Source organism: Gymnoscopelus microlampas (assembly GCF_963454915.1).
Source record: "Gymnoscopelus microlampas genome assembly, chromosome: 7".
In the NCBI taxonomy this organism is placed as follows: domain Eukaryota; kingdom Metazoa; phylum Chordata; class Actinopteri; order Myctophiformes; family Myctophidae; genus Gymnoscopelus; species Gymnoscopelus microlampas.
The window spans coordinates 13,071,709-13,094,696 of record NC_139944.1 but is presented as its reverse complement, the minus strand read 5'-3'; the positions used below and the strand labels follow the sequence as shown (position 1 = coordinate 13,094,696).

Genomic DNA, 22,988 nt, shown 5'->3' with positions numbered 1-22,988 from the left:
CAGTGAGGATATGTTGTGACGATATGTCATTGACGTGACCAGCATATTAGAATCCCACCAAAGCATGATAGAAATATACAGGCGGTGTATCGATGGGGTCCGTGGCTCAATCAAACAGGGGGTCCTAGAAATGAAAAGGTTAAAGAAATCGATACATCGTGAGCTTGTAGATTCTTTATTCTTTATTCGGATCCCCATTAGCTTCCGCTGCCGCGGTCGCTAGTCTTCCTGGGGTCCACGTAGAACATCACAACATAAAACAATATATAAGATACATACAAACAACAACTGACACTCGTCAGTCCAAATCTAAGCTACATTAAAATGCCAATGATAATTAGACACTACAGGAACATTGGTTAAACATCATGTACAAAACATATTGATCATTCTAATTGAAAAATTAGGGGGAAAAAGATCTGCTATTTTCTGCATGTTTTCATTAGAACACGGTTGCCGGGGTTTAAGCATTGGAGTTGGCTGCTGTGGAGGTAAACATAGCCACTGTCTACTGGTAGGTCTTGCATGTCACGTCAGTAATGAACTGGCAACGGTTGGCAGTCGATTAAATGCAAGACCTGTAAGACCAAATGTATAGCAGATATACAAGCTCATAGATCGGCACGAGTGCCGCGCTACAAGCTTGTAGATCTGCTATTTTTGAAAAATCGAGAACATTTGTGCAAATCTTTCAATATATATTTTTACATTTTTAACTCAAACCTTTGCTTCTGGGGGTCTCTGGGACAAACATATTTTGAGATGGGGGTCCGCGGCCAAATACATGTACATTTTGGGGTCCTTGACATGAAAAGGTTTGAGAACCACTGACGTAGCAACATACGTTTTTTTCAAAAAACTGATAGGATTTAGAAGACATTTTGTAGAATCGGAACCTCAGGCCTTAATGGGTTAACTGTTCCACTCCTAGTTGGTAGCACATGTAGTGTGTGCTCCATGCTGTCAGAGGGCCATGATAGACTACATGAATAAGTCACACACCATCCCAGTCAACAATGAGTCTCCGCTCCCACGCCGCAGTCTGGCTTCAGGCTGCCCGTTACCACGGCAACTGCACTGTACCTAAATGCCAACAAATGCAAGGAAAATGACTAAGTCTGTGCATAGAGGACCGTGCCCTGGAGTGACAGAGATGTAACAGTACAGTACAGTACAGTAGGATGAAAGGAGCGAGAGATGGTTGTCAAGAAGGAGAACTTCAGTCTGACTCTCAGCCCTCACCATAAAGAGTAGAGATGTTCTTTATCCCATTAAGGCCTGAGGCCAATTCTACAAATGTCTTCCAAATCAGTTTTTAGTTTGAGTCGCTATAATCAGTGGTTCTCAAACTTTTTCATGCCAAGGACCCCCAAAATGATATGGATTTGGCCGTGGACCCCCATCTCAAATTATTTTGTTCCAGGGACCCCCCAGAAGCAAAGATTTGAGTTACAAATGTTAGGTTTAAAAAATATATATATATATTCAAAGATTTGCACACATTTTTACGATTTGTTTTAAAATAGCAGATATACAAGCTCGTAGCGCGGCAGTCGTAATTATATAGCACTTTTCTAGGTACTCAAAGTGGCTTTACAAAACCAAACGAATAAAAGCAATATTATTAAGAAATTAAATAGTTAAAAGGGTACAAAACTAAACTAAATTGTTCAAATTAAAAGGTAAAGAAGGGGGATTTGAATTACGTAGGGAATGTGAGTCTGAAGAGGTGGGTTTTGAGAGTTGTTTTAAACGTGGCGAGGGTGGGGGCAGCTTTGATGTGTGAGCTGGGAGTGAGTTCCATAGGGAGGGGGGGGGGGGGGGCTGCGACTGAGAAGGCCCTGCTGTCACCCCAGGTTAGTCGCTTGGGGACCACCGGGAGGTTGGCCTCACCAGACCCGAGGGAGTGGGAGGGGGGCGATGCGGTGAAGGCGGTCAGAGAGGTAGTGGGGAGCCTGGTTGTTGAGGGCCTTGTTAGGTGGTGAGCGGTATTTTGAAATCTATTCTGTGTTTGGCTGGTGGACTTGTAAGGGACTCTTAAGTTACAGACCTGTTAGGGTCCATTTGTATACTCTTAAAGGAGTAGTTCAACCAAAAATGTACTTATTTTCTGTCAATTACACCCCATGAAGTTTGAATTCAAGGAGATTTCTTTTGTTTTTTTTCGCATACCTAAGCCAATAATTTGATGACCAACTGACTCAAATGCATGTCAGTTGAGTCTCCTACCGGAGAGTCCACCGGGCATCAAATTATTGGCTTAGGAATGCGACAAAAACTATAAATAATATAAATAAATTATCTCCATAAATTCAAGGCTTCATGGGGTGTGTAATTGATAGAAAATAAGTATATTTTTGTCTGAACTACTTCTTTAAGTTACAGACCTGTAAGGATCCATTTGGACACCCTCAAAGAACCCTGAAGGACCCCACTTTGAGAGCCACTTTGATAGAGTATAGATGTCGAGTTCTTCTTTGTGATAATAACAGCATGTCTGTGTGTGTGTGTGTGTGTGTGTGTGTGTGTGTGTGTGTGTGTGTGTGTGTGTGTGTGTGTGTGTGTGTGCAGGATGTTTGATGTGGGAGGCCAGCGCTCAGAGAGGAAGAAGTGGATCCACTGCTTCGAGGGAGTGACGGCCATCATCTTCTGTGTGGCCATGAGTGCTTATGACCTGGCCCTGGCAGAGGATGAGGAGATGGTGAGTCCACCACTACACTGCATTTATTCAACTGAAGGGCTCTTCAGTTCTCCACGGGGACTGAGGAGCTGCATTAAAAATCAGGGATAAGACCTGAGGCCGATTCAACAAAATGATGATCATCACACTTGATGTTTCGAAAATGTTCAAAGAATAGCAGATGTACAAGCTCGCACTGAGCTTGTATATATGATACGTAGCCTGCGAGGTTAGTTCAGGCATTATATACTCGAAAGGTTACACGCATGCTCATTACTATGTGGCTGAGTATACAGTGTCATGCTAGACCCATTACGTCATACGCTGACGTGGCAATCAGCTGTTATTTTAAGCTCACCTAAATCTGCGTTCCTTCCGCTTTGTGTGTTCTGGTTGTTGTCATGCGGGCTGTTTGCTCCCACCGTCACCCCAGCACCACCAGTGGACTCTGCTATTAGTTCTGTTCCCCATGGGGGGTTGTTATTGTATATCTATCTCCCTGCTCTTAATGTTTAATGATGGTTGTCTAATTGTGCTGAGCAGGGAGAAAAATGTAGCTGAGCCTGAACGCCAAGATATAATATTACATCCACACTTGTATTCTCATTCTATTATATTGGTTCAATCTATTCGTGAGTTATCTGACTGAACTGCTATTTGTGAATAACGCACAAATCTTAAAATGACATAGATGCTTTCCCGGTTTTAATGGGTTAAAATGAAATAACTACAACTAGAATTGAAAGCAAGAAAAACATTTTAGTTAACTGAAATAAAAAGAAATATGAGGCTTTACAAAAAACAATAACTGAAACTGTATTGTGTGTTTACGAAATTAACTAAAAGTAACTCAAATCATAGAGAAACGGTTTTAGTCTTTGTCAATATGTCATATGCCTAATATTTTGGTTTGGGTATCAAATCTATCTTCCAATATTTTAGCTGGGCCTGTTTTCTAAAGATGTATTTGTTATGCCTTTAATGATAGTGATAGTGATAGTGATAATGAAGTGAAGTCAGACAGGAAACTAGGAGAGAGAGCTGGGGAGTGACTCTCAGCAAAGGCCGTCGGGATCGGGTCTCGAACCTGTGACGTGCTGTCAGGCCACATTGGAGTCTAGGTGCCCGGACCGCTAGGCCAGTGGTCTGGGCCAGCTGTGCCTGTTTTAAGCAATGTTGTGCTATGTAATGACCAACCTATAAGCTCAACGCGTCGCGATGCATCACGTTGTGAGCTTGTAGATTGGCTATTTTCAATATTTTTGTGAGCTTGTTGAATCTCGCCCCTGAAAAATACCACATATTAAATCATTCTTAGAAAAAAAAAACGTAGACTTTTCCCACAAAATAAAAGCTAAGCTAAACTAGCAAACCCACTTTAAAAACTAAACTGAAGTGGTACCAATGGCCTAGTAGTTTGGAGCATACCACATACAATATAGCCCCAAAAATATCTTCAATTAAATCTTCAATGAACTGAAATTGAAAACGGAAACGCAAAACAAAAATAAACAGCAATAACCTCGTCAATAATACAGTTTAAAAAGTATTCATTTTTTCTATGATGTTTTCATCTCCCTGTCTTCCCAGAACCGGATGCACGAGAGCATGAAGCTGTTTGACTCCATCTGTAACAACAAGTGGTTCACAGAGACCTCCATCATCCTCTTCCTCAACAAGAAGGACCTGTTTGAGATTAAGATCGCCCGCAGCCCCCTGACCATCTGCTTCCCCGAGTACACTGGTGAGACCCCCCCCCCATCTCAAAAATATTTTGTGCCAGGGTCCTCCAGAAGCAAAGATTTGAGTAAAAAATGTTCGCTTAAAGCTCATAGTACGGCACCGAGTGCCGCGATATGAGCTTGTAGATCTGCTATTTTTGAATAGCCAAAGTATTAGATATAGTTAAAGTGGTTAAAATGTTTGTGACGCTATATGAACTCATTTGATTACCACTGCCCTAGCATTAACATTTAAACTCAAATTCAGTTCTTTTGAGGACATTTTCTCCACCTTTGAACATGTGTTCTTGTCAATTAATAATCTATCCCTATTTTGGACATGTCATTGGCAAAAATAATTTAAAAAAGCCAATCTACAAGCTCACAAAGCGGCCATCGCGACACGTCGTGAGCTTGTAGGTCTGCTATTTTCACTATCTTTGCACGACACGCGCAGAGAAGTATGAAATAATGCTTAAGTGGCTAATCGAGTAGTTGATATATAAACATTTTCCAAAAAAATTAAGAATATGCTTCTCAATTATTCAATTAATGCAAAAAGTAATTGGTAGAATACTCTTCCATTGATATAATTGATAGTTACAGCCTTACTACCGTCACAGACCACCAACACATTTTGTACAAAGTCATTTTTCATTATACCATCTGTTGTGTGTTCTATTATTAACAGTACGCAGTGAAGTCCTCAGTGATAATTTACCATAAGCATTTGTAACTGCATAAGTGTACAAATGTAACCACGCGAGGCGCTATTTTCGGCAAAGAGGTTTGGTGTAGAGGGAAAAAGGAGCAGATCAAGTACAAGTTGTCTTAAGTAATGTGGGTATAAGTGGTTTAACATGAATCCAACACAACGGTACGCACAATCTCAGTGCTGTCAAACAAGTCTATGAAACTACCTATGAAATCTATGAAAAAGTTTAATCTGCAACACAATTTCATACAATATGTAGTGGGGGGGGGGTTCCTGCTTCTTCTCTCTCTCTCTCTCAGCTAAGGGGTCCTTGGCCTGAAAGGCGTCGAAGACCCCTGAAATAAGACTAACCTCTCTCTCGTCTCTATGCCCCCGGCAGGCCCTAATAAGTACGAGGAGGCGCAGGCCTACATCCAGACCAAGTTCGAGGACCTGAACAAGAAGAAGGACACCAAGGAGATCTACACCCACTTCACCTGCGCCACCGACACCAAGAACGTTCAGTTCGTCTTCGACGCCGTCACCGACGTCATCATCAAGAACAACCTGAAGGACTGTGGACTCTTCTAGACTGGAGCGTGAGGAGTGAAGAGTCAAGGTGAGCTCTACCGCACCAAGCCTCGCAGCTTCCCCAGTGGCGTACCCACTGTAGAGGCAACTAAGATCTCGCCTCCCCTAAAAAAAACAAATAACCCGAAAATAACCCGAAAAAGTCATTGCGTGCTTAATGTCCTCAAAGTCACGCATCCATCAAGCTTTGAACTGAGCAGATTGGACTTTCCGTTTCCGGGGGGAATCTCGCCTGCCCTAAATGTAAATCCTGGGGACGCCACTGAGCTTCCATATTCTGGGGGCCAAAATAGCATACTGCAGTGGTTCTCAGGGAAACCCCCAGAAGAGATTTGTTCAAAATCTTCCAAACATTTTCAAGATTTAAAAGAAATACCCCCCCCAGGACCCCACTTTGAGAACCACTGGCAAACTGCAACATTTTCTTAAGAGATTTGGTGTCGATGGAAAAAAGGAGGCGGACCTAGTATAGAGCCCAGAGGAACCGATATATGAACTGATGTATGTGTTTTTATTGTTTCCAGATTACTTGAACAGTTCTGGTGACCAGACAGAAGGGGGGAACACACACATCATGAATGACTGCACTGGCCAACCACCATTTCTGCTTTGATCCGCTTTTTATAAAGACACCCTAAGAGACTGAGAGAACTCCCACGAGCCTTGCAGAATTTCAATGATCGCTGATCCTGTTTGCTCGTATTGTTAACTTGTTTAACTTTGGGCTATGACCACAAATCAACATTTATTATTGTATTTTTGTTTTGTTTGTCTGTCTTTTCGTTCTGTTTTCTTTGTTTATTTTCAATTACTAGAGGAGGTAAAGGAAAACTTTTTTATATAAATGCATTCATTTTAATTTAGAGATTCTGATGTGCAAATTATTAAACCTTTTAATCGCATCCAGTAAAGCTTATTTTTTAAGAAAAGAAGCACAGGCATGGACATAGAATATGATTGAAAAGGAAAGTGCTTTTTTATAATGTTTACATAAGTTCCTCATTCATAGCCAAACCGCATATTGTCCTGCATGACTCAAGATGGCAAATATTTAGCTGTGTAATCTGCACAAAATTATCTTAACATTCCAACAAAATTTAATATTAAAAAAACAAACAAAAAAATCTAAAAAGTTGAAAACATAAAAAAAGTTGCTTCACAACCAGGGGGAAAGTATGAAAATTCTAACTGATATTTAAAGTATGTATGTACCTAACATTCTATAGCATTTTATAGTGTCAATTTATATGTCTGTCGCAGTATGTTTGTGCCTTCACTTCAGTTTACAAACAATTCCTAGATATGCTTTTATCAGTAATGTTTGACCTACTGTGCGCCTACTTTTCTCTTCCGTTTTCTTCATACCACCTAAGGTTACATAGTGATTATTAATGAGACAAAAATCTAATTGAGAAAAAGATTAGTGTTTTTGGTAAATATTAAAATGCTTTAAAGTCCTATATGATTTAATTTAAATAAAAGTAGAGATCACCTGACTCCTGAATATTCATTTTCTTCTCCAGTTTATATATACTGTTGCTAGATAGATAGATAGATAGATGTGTGCATAGTACAATATTATGTATATAGTATATATCTCTGCTGTCCGGCAAAAAACAGCTAACTCCAAAATGTTCATTTTTGGAGTTGGGGGGTTTTGTTCATCATTGATAAGAACAGCTGAATGGACCTCCAAGCTCACTATGAGGTTGGAGGTCAAAAGGGGGTGGAGCCTGGAATCAGCTAAACCAGCTAACTCCGGTGGAGTTTAGCAGAAAGTTTGAGGATCCAATGGAGTTACCTGGTTTTGTCAGAAGCGCTTTTTAATGCTTTTTTTTTTACCAACACACAGACGTAAAGGGTGTTCAATAGCACTGATTTATGGGGGAAAAAATGCAAATGCATCAAAATGGAGTTAGATGGTTTCTGCCGGACAGCAACGACTGTATGTATACTGTATGTATGTACTGTATATCTACTGTACTAGCCGTGTATGTCTTGTCTGTGCGGAGCTAAATCTTGCAAAATGCTAAACCACTCATTGCCAGATGTCACAGGCTGGTCATATGACGTCCAAGATCCACATTGGAGCCACAGCGTCTCTATGGCACCCATTTACCATCAATGAATCATTTCAACATTCAATTCAGTCATTTAATGATTTTCTTGTTTTATTTTTTTATCATTATTTATATGAAACGATAACATTGTATTTATTATTTAAATGTGACACCATTCATCAAATGTAAAGAAATGTTCTGATATACAGGCATTACTGCATGCATCCTTATCGTTTTAAATGTATCTCTGATGGATTAACCTTTATTCAAATGTAGGTAGGCTGCCACGGTAAGGAGACCGCAGCCGTTCCCCTTTAAAGCCAGCGCCGTTCGCCAGTGGTGGAATTGAACAGGTAACATCGTCCTGAAACTACATAGAAACATTGTCCCAATTATTTTATTGTATCTGCTTCACTGTAACCATAACAATGCTTGCCTGTTTTGTAAAAGGTATACAGTAGGTCAGCCATTCCCAACCTGTGGGCCGTGAGGATATTGCCCCCGACTAATTGGCGAAACACTTAAGATTGTATTGATAATATAACATGACCTGAGGCTGTTCTAAGTCAGCAGTTCTCACACTTTAAAGATTTTTCAAAAATATCAGATGTACAAGTTCGCAGTATATCTGCAAGCTTGTATATCTGCAATTTTTTTATTAGCCAACGCATAAATCCAAAATGACACAGATGCTTTCCTGGTTAATATAAAAAACTCAATCTTGTTTAAAAACAAATACCATGGTATTTTTTTCTTTAAACCTTGAAAAATGAGTTTAACACAATTGATTGATTTATCATTAAAATAAACATCCTCTGAAAATGCACATGTCCCACCCATCTGTGTCAGATGGGTGATCGGTGAACGCTTTCAAGATTTTCAAGTGGGCCCTAATATGCCTAACCATGGTATATAGACAAATCTATGGAATACAGTTACACTTACTTGGATCTTGTGCTTTCCCATCAAATCTCTGTAAGAATAGAAACAGATAGTCAATTCCACTATTTAGAGCTGAATTTATTTGATGATAAATGTCCAGTTGACATTGGCCAACATGCAGTACCATGAGGTCATCCTGGAGACTGACTTTGGACAGGCTGAGAGCGCCATCTAGTGAATGCTATTGGAAGAAAGAAATGGGGTTAATGGTAGGAAAGATTATACAGAGGCTTCTCAATAATCAGACTCAAACTTACTTGGTCATTCTCATGTTTGTTTCCAAGGGTGTCCTTGTTGTTGCTTCCATCCCTGGTTAAATTATGCAAATTCCCCAAAAATATAAATCAAAGTCCAAGTGGAGGGTTGTTGTTGTTATTATTGTGCTTAATTACCAAATGCTACCAAACAAAACTCACATGTTGGATGGAAGAGCAGGGTTCTCTTTCCCCCAGCCATATTTGCTGTGGATATTGAAAATGTATAAATTATACAGTATATTACAGTATATAAGAAAAACTGCAACACGCAAACCTCCTTTTGCAAGTCTTACACCTGGAACACCTCATGACAGCTAATCTCAACCATACACTAGAACGGTGGTTCTCAACCTGTGGGTCAGGACCCCCACCCCCACATGATTTTTGGGGGGGGGGGGGGGTCCCCATATGACAGTAAACAGTAAAGTGTCAATTTAAGGACTTTAAGACCCCAAAAAGTCCTATATAAGGAGCTAGAGGCTTACTATTACTATCAAAGTCAAACAAGGTATTTTGACATGAAAGCCCCCATTTTTCATTTAACCTGTAGCATCCTGTATCATAACATAAGTACATGTCTGGCATTTGCAACAAACCAAACCCCTTGAAAATCATTAGAAATTTCAGCGAGTTATAATTATTTTAATTGCAGATAAGACCTCCTGCTTGCACACTCAACCCAACCTACTACACACTCCACCACCTCCAGGGATGTCTGTAAGTATATGAGTGAGCAAAGGGGAAGTAGCATTCTGTTGGGGAGTTCGGTAAGCCACTCTACCACCTGTGAGTGGGAGAAGGAGAGTCGAATTCTGGCAGGGAGTCAGGTCGTGGCTCGACACCGGCATAAATTGTCCTCCAACAGTGTCAACCCACAAGCATAGCAGAAATTCTTGCATACTGAAGCCAATTGCAAAACGGTGCAATCAGGCAGAAACCTCTATCTCTGCATTTTAACTTTTTATGTTTTATCGTAAATTAATAACCTACCTTGTCATACTACAGTGTCACACAAAAGTAGCATTGCAACACTTTTTTAAGTGGAAGTGTCTGTGGGTTTTATAAATATTGAGCAAATGAAAAGTATTAACAAGAGCTTGTGACTAAATGACTATGTTGGCTCCACTGGAACACAGGTTCTATTTTCCATTTCATGAAAAGTAACAGTTTTGGACACACAATGTTGGTGACATGGTGTATGTATGCATGTACGTAGACAGACAGACCGTCTCAGAATGGCCCATGTGATCAGACCCAGAGCAGTGAGGAGCAGCCCTGTAGTGAGAGTCATCATCACAACAAACAATGGATCAGGGTCCCAGTAATCAGACCTCACCGTCACCACCTGGGGAGCTTTAGTCTGAGGGATAAACAGTAGAGAGGTGCTGTCAACTTGATCCCAACATAGTGACAATAATAAAGCGTTAAAAACTGTATTGTAACAGTACCGGATGTCTAGTCACCATCGCAATTCAAATCATTTAGTAAGAAGAAAGCGCTTTTTCAGTTTCCTTTGGCCATTTTTGTGTCCCCAGGATCTCACAGTGACATACCTGGGATTCCCAACCTATGGGCTGGGGCCCACTGGTGGGCCTTGAGGATATTGCAAACAGGCCCCTGAATAATTGGCAAAACACAAAAATCTTAATGATAAAATAACATGAATATTAAAGCATAAATGTAAATCACAGTATTTCTTCTCTAAAACCTTGAAAAATTACTTTTCATTTTGATACCAATACATAGTGACATAAAGGAGTAGTTCACCCAAAGAATTACATATTTTCTATCAATTACACAGCCTATGAAGCCTTGAATTCATGGAGATGTTTTTGTTTTTTGTCTCATTCCTAAGCCACCTGGTCATCAAATTATTGGAAAACCAAAAATATCTCCATAAATTCAAGGTTTCATAGGGTGTGTAATTGATTGTGAACTACCCCTTTAAAGTATACTACATTGGTTCCATTGATCCAAGCCGGAACACAGTCGATTGACCATTAAAACAAACATGCTCTAAAAATGCATGCGGCCCACCCAGCCGACCACTTAAACTTAAGTGGTCAGATGGGTGGACCGAGAACCACCTGCTGTACCGGCAGCCCTGTGTGTGAAAGCCATCTTACTGTAGTTGTAGTTCTTACTGTAGTTGTAGTGGTGGTGGTTGGAGCAGTGGTGGTCCACGGGACCACGTAGACGTAGGCCACCGCCGCGGTTCGATGTCTGCCGTCGGACACGGAGAATGTCACCTCGAACATCGTGCGGTCGTACACGCCGTCCGCCACGTAGGAGAAGACGTTCTTGGAGAACAGGGTCAGATCCGGGTCGACGTGGAAGCGGTCGACTGCCGCGCCTGCATGTGTGACGAAACCATTTCACAGGAGGAGGTATGTAATGTACTGTATACAGAAAGACAGGCTGAAACAGGAGATAGACCGTAGCTTCCTGACCTAAGCCCATGGTTCTGGTTGACCGCTGGTTAACAGGGTTACTTTGCGTACTTATGTGATCAACATGACTCTAGATTTCTAGAAACAACTGTTTTCAACTGTTTTTTTTTGTCAACTTTTGTATTTTCTCCCCAGTTTATTCATTGCCTTTCCCCCCATGTACAGTATATTGTTGTTTCTTTACAGGATTCACATTCAAAAACAGCAAAAGTAGCAGATCTACAAGCACGAAACGCGTCGCTTCGCGCCGCGTTTCGAGCTTGTAGATCTGCTACTTTTGAGACTTCTGTGTGACGCTGTGCTATGATCAAGTATTAACTTACGAAAAAACACAAAAAGTTAATATGGAGATAAGAGGTTTCAGCGACGATATACTGTATAGTCACTGCCAAATGCCAACCCATACCTGACATGACTCTCCTCTGGTACACATGGAGTCACCTCACCAGCCGTGTCACCAGGAGAGTGTACTGTACACACTATTCCCCCCCCCGTTCCATCCCAACCAACTCATAGGGGTCTCTCTAGTGCAGCCACAGCAGTGTTGCCAGATGTACGATAATTATCGTATTTGTACAAAAAAAAAATAGCCTCTGTAACTGATACAATCAATCAAAAAGTACAAAATTCCCTGGCTGCTGATTTGGGATCGGGTTTAGCTTTTCAAAATAAGTCACTAAATCAATAAATCTGATCTGTACTTTTATTTGTGTAAGGTCCAGGAAGTTGTCCGTTTCCACACAGCATATGAGTTGCGTTTTTATCTCATAGGAACCTCAAACAAGTTTGTTTCTTACAATAGATACAAAAAAGGATTTGTGAAATGACATATTTACACCTGTGATATATATGTTTTGGCTGTGTACGATAGTTTTCTTTCAAATAAGATTTCTGTTAGCCTCCGATACGATAGCCTAATTAAAAATGTCCCATCTGGCAACACTGAGTGACAGAGAACACCATACCCTGCCAGCTTCCCACTCGCAAAGCCGGAGGCACCGTGGAGGATTTGGAACCCCAGTCTCAACTAGTGGCTTTTTTCCACTACAAGAACTAAGCCATTAACCGTGTCATGCCATGAATGTAACGTATTTCCACGGGTTCAGGATTCGTTTCCATACGCTACAGCTTGGTTTCAGATAAGGTCCTCAGAACCTAATCTGGGCCCTGCTCAGGAGGTATAGTACTAACCCTGAATCTGGGTTTCAAATATGATCTAAAATAGCAAAGTAGCAGAGCGTTGTGAGCTTGTAGATCTGATATTTCCTCTTTTCTCTTCTTAGTTTTTTTGATGTACCTCCCACTGCAGGGGCAGTTCTGGTTATAATGGAAACGTGAAAAAAAAACTAACTTCACTGGTTCTAGAGAGTTTCAGGTTATGCAAGATTCTGTGTTACCCTTCATGGTCGAAAAGAACCATAAGTCGCCACAGGCCTGCACCGCCTGTCCAGTGTCCACCCATTCAAATGTTGTAAAGCTTGCACACACATCGTCAGGTGACACACACCGTTGGTGATGGCGGCTGTGAGATCGTCACCATCTGCGTCGGTGCATCTGAGTTGGAGGATGGCCAGCCTTTCAGACCGAGTGGAGAAGATGGTCGACTCATACGAGACGGGATCACACACCGGAGCGTTGTCATTCACGTTCTAACAGACGAGCAAGAGACGGGAGTTTAAAATGATTACCTGCATGTTTCATAACGTCAGTGGTTCTCAATTTTTTTAAATTTCAAGGACCCCTATAACTCTGTACAAATGGAACCAAATGGACCATTTGTAGACGCTCAGAGTTATTTGGAACCCCCTCAGGGAACCCTGAGGGTCACTGGTTGGATTCCACTTTAAGAAATACAGCATGTATATGTATCATCAATTTTTCTTTATCGGTACTCGCCTTCTTACAATGGCTTGAATCTGCATTTCATTCCAAATTCTTATACAGTATTGACCATACTGTACATGCATGCATCTCCGAAATTGGAACTTCCCCCAAGATTCTATTCCTGACCTCAACATGTATGGTGATGTCCGCCAACCCCGTCTTCCGATTGGTCTTGTCCACATCCTGGTCGTAGTCCTCTGCCTGCACCCTCACCACATGCGTCTGTTGCAGCTCAAAGTCCAGCTCTGTGTTCAGATACAGCTGCCCTGCAGATGGGGGGGAAAGAAGAAACCATTTGCCTGTAGAAGTGACAAGAGTGAAATAGTGTGACATGTGAGCAGTGTTGCCAGATTCTGTGAGAGAAACAAGCAACCAGGTCTAGGAAAACCAGCCCAGAAGAAGCGACTATGGGCCACATGAGCATTTTCACATGTACATCAGCAAGATCTTATTTGAAAATAGCAGATCTACAAGCTCACAACGCGTCGCGATGCGACGCGTTGTGAGCTTGTAGATCTGCTATTTTCAAATAAGATCTTGCGGGAAAATCATAATAAGCAGATCTGGCAACCCTGCATGTTAGATCAGTGGTTCAGGGGTCCTTGGGGGAGGGGGGTTCCAGGGGGTCCCCAGCAACAATTGTAACCACTTTATCCATATTGTACACGTTGGCTATTCAAAAATAGCAGATGTACAAGCTTGTGCATCTGCTATTTTCTAAATGGTTTTTTTAACACTATCTTGAAAAGTATTAAAAACACAAAATCTTCTCTTCTAGGGGTCCTTGGCTGGCACAGAACATTTCCAGATGTGGGGTCTACTCTGCGGCCAATTACATGTAAATTTGGGGGTCCTTGACATGAAACAGTTTGAGAAGCACTGATGTAGATCAGATCTTACCAGTGTCAGGATCAACAGTAAACCTGCTGTTCTCTGAGACGATGGAGTAACGTATGTTGTCAAAGGGCCAGTCTGCGTCTCTGGCCACCAGGACCCCCACGGCAGACCCGGGCCGGGTGTCCTCTGGAACCCAGAGCTCCAGTGGCGCCATGAACACCGGCTCAAACTCATTCACTGGAGTCACTGTCACCAGAACACGTATCTGGGCTGGACACACACACAATCTTTTTTCTTTTTTTTTACCACAATGTTCAGGTATTGCTCAGTCCAAGAATTTCACTGCTTGCTATGTTTCTCCCTGCTTTGTGCAACTGCATTAAAGTTGATTGCATAAAAACACAAAAAGGAACCAATTTGCACACTAACATGTGCGTGGGGGTGTTCCTGCGTCAATGGCCAAGATTGTATCTTCATACTGGAAGCCGTTTGAGGCCATCTCCTTTGTGTCATAGTCCAGCGTGTTGTTCACCTGTAAGAAAGAGGAACAGTAGCAACAATCTGAATTATGATGACTCAATTAAAGGAGTAGTTCATCCAAATAATGACTAATTGTCTATCAATCACACACCCCATGAAGCCTTGAATTCATGGAGATATCTTAGTTTTTGTTGCATTCCTGAGCCAATAATTTGATGAACAACGGAGTACTCAATTGAGTCTCTTACTGAGCAGCCACCCGGTCATTGAACTATTGGTTCAAGAAAAACAAAAAAATCTCTATGAATTCAGGGCTTCATGTGGTGAGTAATTGATAGAAAATAAGTATTTTTTGCGTGAACTACTTTAATGGGTAATTATGCTGAAGTTCATTGAATGCTGTCTCGCGGTCACCTGGAGCTGTCCATCTTTGACCCGGAACTTGATGAATGATAGGCCGTTGTCGATCATGCTGACAGAGACGCTGTTGTTGCTGGCATCCATGTCGAGACACGTCAGAGTGCCCAGGTTTGAGCCCACCGCGGTGGTCTCAGGGACCACCAGCCTGTGATGGAACCACCAGACAGAAAGGTCAAGGTCAGGCCTGACATGACCTGCGTATTACAGACACCGGCTGCCTCAGAATGACATTATAGGCCATGTTGTGCCTAAAGTCTGTATATCGTCTCTGTCGGGTGGAAACCTCATCCAAAAACTGTTACTTTTCAGGATTCAAGTTCAAAAACAGGAAAAGTAGCAGATCTACAAGCTCGAAACGCGTCGCTTCGCGCCGCGTTTTCGAGCTTGTAGATCTGATACTTTTGATACTTTTGTGTGACGTTAATTTACGAAACACAAAAACAATATGGAGATATACGAAGGTTTCTGCCCGACAGCAAAGACATAATCCAACTACAGCACAAGAGAAGAACTCATTTACAGTAACGACGCATTCTCTCAGTCAAAGCACGATGCAGAGCAGTTGACAGTTCTTTATTAGCCAGTGAAAGGTCTCATCATTCACCGCTATGCCCCAACCCGACAATGTCACTGGGCCAGGACTCTATACGGCATATCAAGCAGTTACTTCAGAAGCTGTGCGTGGTGAAACATCAAAGATGGAACTGCTATAAAGCGGCACGCCTCTGCCTAACGACGAGCATTAAAGCTAATTTATATGCCAGAGTACAATGGTGTCACTTTGCCAAAAACTGAATGTCAAGCTATGCTGCACATGAAACTTTAGTGTCTCTTTATGCCTCTTCATTCACCCCAGACTCGCTGCTCAGTCGGTAGACACTAAGCTGACCATAACAGTAATCAAGGATGTTTTTGAGAAACCTGGAGAGAGTCTATATTCTGAACATAGTTTTGTAGCGTATTAAGATACCTGCTGTATGATAACCACTTAAGCCCAATTTCACACAATGGTAAAAAATAGCCGCTGCTAACGCGTCACACCGCGACCCGTTGTGAGCTTGTAGATTGGCTATTTTCGCTGTTTTGGAAAGTTTTGGAAAACAATTTAAAATGTTGCCAACATTTTATAATGGTGATGCCTGTAGGACAAGCCTTTATGGTCAATTAGAGAGCTCAGAGGCGGAATTAAATCAGTATATCCCGCCTTGTGTGCTAAAGGAATGGACATCTGTGTGAAGATTGAAATGACGAATTGTTTTAATGAGCACTTTCTGTCCTCCGGCTCTTTCTTCTACTTTTTTTCTGTATTTCTTTCTTTATTTTTCCTCTCTTGTTTTTCAAGAAGTCTTTTTTCTCTCATTCATTCTGTTTACAATGCGGGAGGCACTAAAAGCCCATAAACTCCGAAAGCTAGCCAGCCTAGATTATCCTCATCCCAGTTTTCTGAAATAGGCAGCCAATTCTTTTGCTAAGCAATGATTTATATTCTCAATTTGACTCTCAAATTGAATGAAATCCCCCCAGTAGTTGTGAAACTTTTGCTGTGCATAATTTAGACATTTAAATGTGGAGTGTAATGTGCCGCAAACTATTACGTTCTGAAGCAGTTTTCTTGGGCAGAGCTCCCTTGAAGTAAAAATAGCACTATAAAACACTGGTACATCTAATGAGGAGTAACACTGCAAAATGAGTGTTTGTTTAACTCTTGACAGTTAAACGAACAGAGAGTCATGTCAGATTTGCAGTGAAGGAAAGGAATACTTGCAATGTCATTTAGTGCAGGGGTCTTCAACGTTTTTCAGGCCAAGGACCCCTTAGCCGAGAGAGAGATGAAGCAGGGACCCCCACTACATATCGTAGAAAATTGTGTTGCAGTTAAACTTTTCCATAGATTTCATACATTGCCTCATAGACTTGCTTGACAGCACTGTCGTCAGTGTAAACTTGACCTTTAGCTCTGTACTTGGTCTGTTCATTTTTCCTTCTACACCAAACCTCTTCACCGGAAATAGCCGATCTACAAGCTCTGCTATTTTCGGCTAATGTTCTCCTCAGAATAGGGATGCTAGAGTTCAAGTGGTTAATTTAAAAAAAACATCCTATAACAGAAAGATTTGCCGGCCCCCCTGTAGTAACTCTGAGGACCCCCTATGGGTCCCGGACCCCCTGTTGAAGACCCCTGATTCAGTGCATTCGTCTTACACAAACACAGGCGGGGAGCAGAACGGTGGATACTCGTTGACGTCCAGGACGGTGACGTTGACGGTGGCGGTGCCAGTGCGTTCCTCTGCCAGGCTGAATGCCCTCACCAGCAGCACACTGTGAGCCACGGCCCCGTCTGCCTCTAGATCTAGATTATAGGACGTCCTGATCACTCCGTCCTCTGAAGGGAGAGCAGGGGAGACTAGATTTGGTCCAGTTTAAGTGTATACACGGAATCTGCACATGTCTAAAGTTACAATTTAATGACTTTTAAGACCTTTTTAATACCAAATTGGCCAAAGTGTCAAATATTACGTAAGAAGGAAAATAGCCGATCTACAACTCACAATGCCTTCCAGTGCGAGGCGTTGTGAGCGTGTAGATCGGCTAGTCTCACAATATCCATCAGTAACCGAGTCAAACTAAATGTAAAGCCCACAATGCCAAGTGCTTGTCAGGGGGGGGGGTCCCCAGTTCAAATAATATGATTATTTTGGAGGTATGTGACCTGAAAAGTTTGGGAACCCTCTATACTATAGGGTTAAAGTGGTTAAACTGAGTTTGATGCTATATTAACTAAGTTTGCTGGGGACCCCCTGGAACCCCTCTAGGATCCCTAGAAGGAACCCAGTTCATGTGCTGACAGGAGTTTCATACATTGTATCTCTTGTCAAAGCACTGAAATAATTGCGAGCACTTAAACCATGCCATGTTTAATAGTATTATCTACAAGCTCACAACGCGGGCGCTGCAACACCATGTGCCGTGTTGTGAGCTTGTAGATCTGATATTTTCGCTGAATGTTCGCCCCAAAATATTACTCTCAAAGTAGAATGTAGCATGAGTCAGGCCTAACCTTTCCGTATCTTGAAAGGTGGGTAGTCACTCACAAAGGTGTAACGCACATCAGGGAGGGAGACATTGGCACTTACAGCAGCTACAAAGGACTCAGGTCCCTGGTTCTCAAAGATGGATACACTCTGGAAACCGTGACTGAAAAACATAGATCCATTGATTCCTCTATTTTTGTAGCTAATATTTACATCCTATACGTCATAAACATCTGGTTTAATGGATGTAATGTATTTGCACTTCTATCTGCATCAAGACATAAAATGATGGAGATGATCGATAATAGAAAGGAATGGTATACTGTCTATGTTGGGCGGTATGAGTAGTATGATCAAAGGCTTTCATTTGCTAAAAAAAACAAACAAACAAACACACATTTAGAATATGGAGATGAGAGGCTTCTGCCCGACAGTAACCATAGTTGTACTTACACAAAGTCCAGAGGATGGTTGTATACTTTCAGAACCTGGATTCTGACAGTTCCAGTGCAGTTGGCACCTTGTCTGTCTCTCACAGCCACATCCACCTCAAACTTCTGTAATACAGCATTACTGAAGCAGTGTATTACTCTAAACACAGACACGTACACAGTTTTGTGGCATAACTGTCCTCAACAGCAACCAATCATACCTTTGGTCCATTGTGGTAATCAAAAGGCTCACTGGATGTAAGTGTGCCACCTCCATCAATATGAAATCTACCACTTGAGGATCCAGGACGTACCTGGGTGATAAAGAACTACAGCACAGACATACAATACAATCAGGAAGTTAACAACCTGCCAAAAGTGATATATGGATCATATGCTGTAGAGGTGCAACAGTTAATTGAACTAATCAATGTAATCAATTATGAAATAGAATGATTTGAATAAACTAATCGATTTACAAAAAAAATAAATTCACATAAAAGAAAATATTTAAAAAAAACATGCTTCTCAATTCAATAATCAAAAAAGTAATCGATAGAATAACAGCTAATACAATAATGGATAGTTGTAGCCCTTATGTGCTGTGTGACAGATTACTGAGGTAGTGTCGTTGTGGTCAGGGTCCGAGGCCAGTATGGTGTAGATGGACACTGGAGCTGGGAAATCCTCTGGAACATGGACAGTAGCTCCTGAAAACAAACACAGACAGTACTTGGTTGCATAACGTCAGACATTGTCGTGCTTCTGGGTGTAGAGGAGTGGGTAATGATGGCCTTGACAAGGATTCTTCAGTTTAGCATGAATTCACTGCACTCAGGTCAGTCCATGCAGACTTCACAACACACAATAAGTTGTCTGATTGCTTGCAACAACTATGGTCATTAAGGCATTCTAGCTCAGGCACAGAACGGGAGACTGTATCCGTCCATGCCGTGAGCTCGAGTACCTGATTACAAGTAACTTAGGAAGTGTCCACCTCTCTATATAAACTTCCCACACAGAACGTCCCACAGCCAATGAGAATGTGAATAGAACATTCACATCCTGATCCAACCAAACTAGGGGATAACTAAAATCTTTAGGTAACACAGTCTCATGCTACACACACCACATATCGTCACAGAACAAGGTGTCAAAGGCCTATACTGCTACATCACAACAATACATATACTTGTTGTCGGGTTTAATGAGAATCAGATGTGTATATTTTACCTGTTAACTGGAACAGAGGGTCACACTGTGGTGGCTCATTCACATCCATCACTCTGATGTGGAGGGTTTGCTCGTCAATGATGGTGCCAGTCGCATTGATGAGTTGCAAACGCACAGTATACAAGCTGACCCTCTCATAGTCCAGAGAGCCATTCTGTATTATCTATAAAGAATTCAGCAAACCTTATATCAACTACTGTAGCAATATTCTCCATAGCTCCATAAACATTATTCAAGTGGTCTGTCATCAGATTAGCAACATGCAGTGGTGGAAGTAAGTAACTAAGTACATGTACTCAAGTACTGTCCTTAAGTACATTTTTTACTTTACTGGAGTATTTCTATACCTTTACTTCTACTCCACTACACCTCAGAGGCAAATATTGTACTTTTACTCCACTACAAGAATTGAAAACTTTAGTTACTAGTTACTTTGTAGATTTTGATTATCATTACAAAACATACATTAACCACTTCAGCCCTATATAGATTTTGGCCATTTGAAAATAGCTGATCTACAAGCTCACAATGCGTCGCGATTTTCAAAAGATTTTTAGACATTTTATACACTATAATACTTTTGTACTTTTACTCAAGTCAATTTTGAATTCCAGACTTGAAATGATGGCCCTAGTCACCTGGACATCGAAGGTGCCAACGGCGGGTGCCGGCGTGACAACAGGGGCCTCGAGCAGGTCCTCGCGTGGGGTTACGGAGAAGACGCGGACGTCAGGCTTGAGGCTGAAGTTCCCCACTTGGAATTCGGCCAACACATTCCTGGGACGAACATCCTCCAGCACTGACACGGAGTCAGGAAGGCCGACGAACTCTGGAGACACAGAATGTTACAGCGTTTTGGTGACCTCAGCACAGCTGCGGGCCTTGCGAGGTCACAGGTCAGTTCTTCTCCACGACGCCATGGTTGGAAGCCTGCCCGGTACCTATGTTTCCACTGCCCTATGTTCCCTCAAACTTAACCTTAACCACATAAACCCCAGCATCCGTATTCATTCAACCTTTGTTTATTCTCTCGGAAATACATCGAGGGCAGAGCCCTCATTTTCAATGATGCCGAGATTACAGTAGGCATAGTACAACAGTGTAAATAATATTGAAATAAGAACAGCAGGATAAAACAAGTTATGTATGTGAAAACAAGCAAAAAACAGAGTATAAAAAAACAATAATAAAGACAGCTTAATTAAAACAGTCACAATTTAAAACAACAAGATTAGCAAGCAAGTTTTTTAAATTGACCCAGTGAGATCATGGAACCCATTTTTAAAGTGCATTGTAATTCATTCCAGGTAAAGGGAGCGAGGCCGTTTCACCTAGCTCGGTGTTAATAATGGGATGTATTCCTGAGAACCAGTTTGATGGGTGGAAGTATTTGGTTTTACATTGAAATATAATGTATTGTGGGGAAAGCAGAGTCTGCTATTTTCAGCGAAAGCTTTCCCCACAATAACAGAAAACTGAAAAGACACTATAGAGCCCTGAGGGACTCCACTCCACCATATGGGGTTTAAGTGGGTAAACCCAACCCACCCAATCCCAATCCTAAACTGGGGGAACTGGGCCTGACCCCCCCCCCCCCCCCCTCCCCTCTCCTGTTCTCTGTAGCAAGCTGTCTGTGCAAGATATGTCTGCCTCTGCACACTAGACCAGCAGTTCCTCCAGAGGGCGCTCTTGGTGTGTTGCTGGGCAACTCTCCCACGTCCACTTTTGCATTAGTCACATAGAGGCACTAACTAAACCATTAGGTGAAAGGATTTCATCACAGTTCAAAACATATGTAATTGCATGATTCAAAGCAATTCCTGGCTTATTGTCTGTGCCTCCCTCCTACACACATGGCCACACGCACACAGACAGGCACCAAGAGGATTAATCATCATTCAAATTGAACCAATCGTCTTTAATATTTTTATGCTCTGGGTTAGTATGACTTACATCAGTAGTCTAGACTGTTTAGTAGATCTACACAGGTGAGGTTACTTTGATTGTTATGAGCAACTCTACCTTGTGGCCCAGACCCTGAGAACTATTACTCAAATAGGTGATACATCACTGTGAAAGACCATTTTTGGACCTACACATTTATGTATTTATTTTTATAGCAAAAATTGTTATAATAATATACACCCACCGATAAGCCCAGAAATAACCCCTCACACAGTCTATTCAGTGGGTCGGGACCCATATTTGGGAATATCCTTTATTTCATTTCCTACTTTTTTTATAATAATTATTAATAATAATTCCAAAAGATTAAGAAAATGTATAAATAAAATAAATAAATAAATAAAAAGGCTACATTTTTTCAAAATAATTTCACCAATAAAATAAAAAGAAGTTTAAGAAATTCCACAATAAAAAAGAGAATAATTAAGAAATAGTGAAAATAGCTGATCTACAAGCTCTCAACACATCGCAACATGTATTTTCACTAGTTTGGGTCCAAGGGAGACATCAAATTTATGTTTTGGGTCTCAAGGTTTGGGAACCACTGGTCTACTGTACATATAACCAACAGGTCAATTGTTGCCGTATTAACCCTCTGATGAGCTGTGTAGTCTTAGGGTTAGTTGCATTACGTCTTGTATATTGGTTTGATTGATGGAATACTTTATTAACAGTCGCAAATAGTACAGTGGTATGATATTACAATGATTGCTAAAAGGATAACACACAAAGCCCTATAGGGGCTTGTTTCCATTGGGTGTAAGGTAAATGAAAGATGCACTCACCAGCAGAGACGTTGCAAAGTAAATATGGCAGGAGCAGGAGAATGAAGATGAAACCCATAGTTAGAGGTTGAGATACATCTAATCAGAACATCATTCTATCTTAGACTGTCTGGATGTAAGAAGACTTCCTGATATAGAGGTGTGTGTTCTTCTGTGTGTATCCTAACCTTGGTTACCTAGGGTGTCCATTGCCTGGATAACCATCAACACATCCTAGCAGGACAAACCATGACCATATCAGCTCTGCCTGGTCTTGTGATATTTATGGTTCTTATGTTAAGGAAAACAAATAACAGTGTATATACAGTAGTTTAACACTTCATTTATAGGCCTAGTCAAAAAGAACAGATCTGCAAGTTCACAACATGTCTCATAGCAACGCACTTTGAGTCAAGCTCAAAGCACAATCACACTTTGGTAGGTTTGGGTTGAGTAGTTACCTTACCATGATGTAACTCCTATTGGTGAGATAAATTCAATAGTTGCTCCGTTGATTAGAAATTGATAATCCAAAATATGATCCCCA

General features: G+C 41.4%; 2 protein-coding genes across 2 annotated transcripts in view; one reads left to right on the top strand and one right to left on the bottom strand.

Moving 5' to 3' along the window:
* LOC311048117 (guanine nucleotide-binding protein G(i) subunit alpha-2) overlaps positions 1 to 7,182 on the top strand; it is a 109,848-nt gene extending 102,666 nt beyond the window's left edge. Inside the window, exons 6-9 of the mRNA XM_084061166.1 lie at positions 2,572 to 2,701; positions 4,271 to 4,424; positions 5,496 to 5,714; positions 6,211 to 7,182. Of these exons, the coding sequence (XP_083917292.1) occupies positions 2,572 to 2,701; positions 4,271 to 4,424; positions 5,496 to 5,686 (475 nt within the window). The 3' untranslated portion in view covers positions 5,687 to 5,714; positions 6,211 to 7,182. The remainder of the gene's footprint in view (positions 1 to 2,571; positions 2,702 to 4,270; positions 4,425 to 5,495; positions 5,715 to 6,210) is intronic.
* Positions 7,183 to 8,060: 878 nt separating this feature from the next.
* On the bottom strand, positions 8,061 to 22,520 carry LOC311048434 (cadherin-related family member 4-like; the record flags this gene model as incomplete). The annotated part of the gene is made up of 18 exons (XM_084061692.1): positions 8,061 to 8,116; positions 8,692 to 8,719; positions 8,813 to 8,869; positions 10,282 to 10,305; positions 11,090 to 11,298; positions 12,903 to 13,044; positions 13,406 to 13,545; positions 14,180 to 14,386; positions 14,546 to 14,648; positions 15,011 to 15,161; positions 17,219 to 17,399; positions 18,075 to 18,211; positions 18,502 to 18,605; positions 18,794 to 18,808; positions 19,098 to 19,189; positions 19,713 to 19,875; positions 20,351 to 20,541; positions 22,463 to 22,520. The coding sequence occupies 18 exons, from the start codon at positions 22,518 to 22,520 to the stop codon at positions 8,061 to 8,063; spliced, it is 2,058 nt and encodes a 685-aa protein (XP_083917818.1).
* Between the last annotated feature and the right edge of the window lie 468 nt (positions 22,521 to 22,988).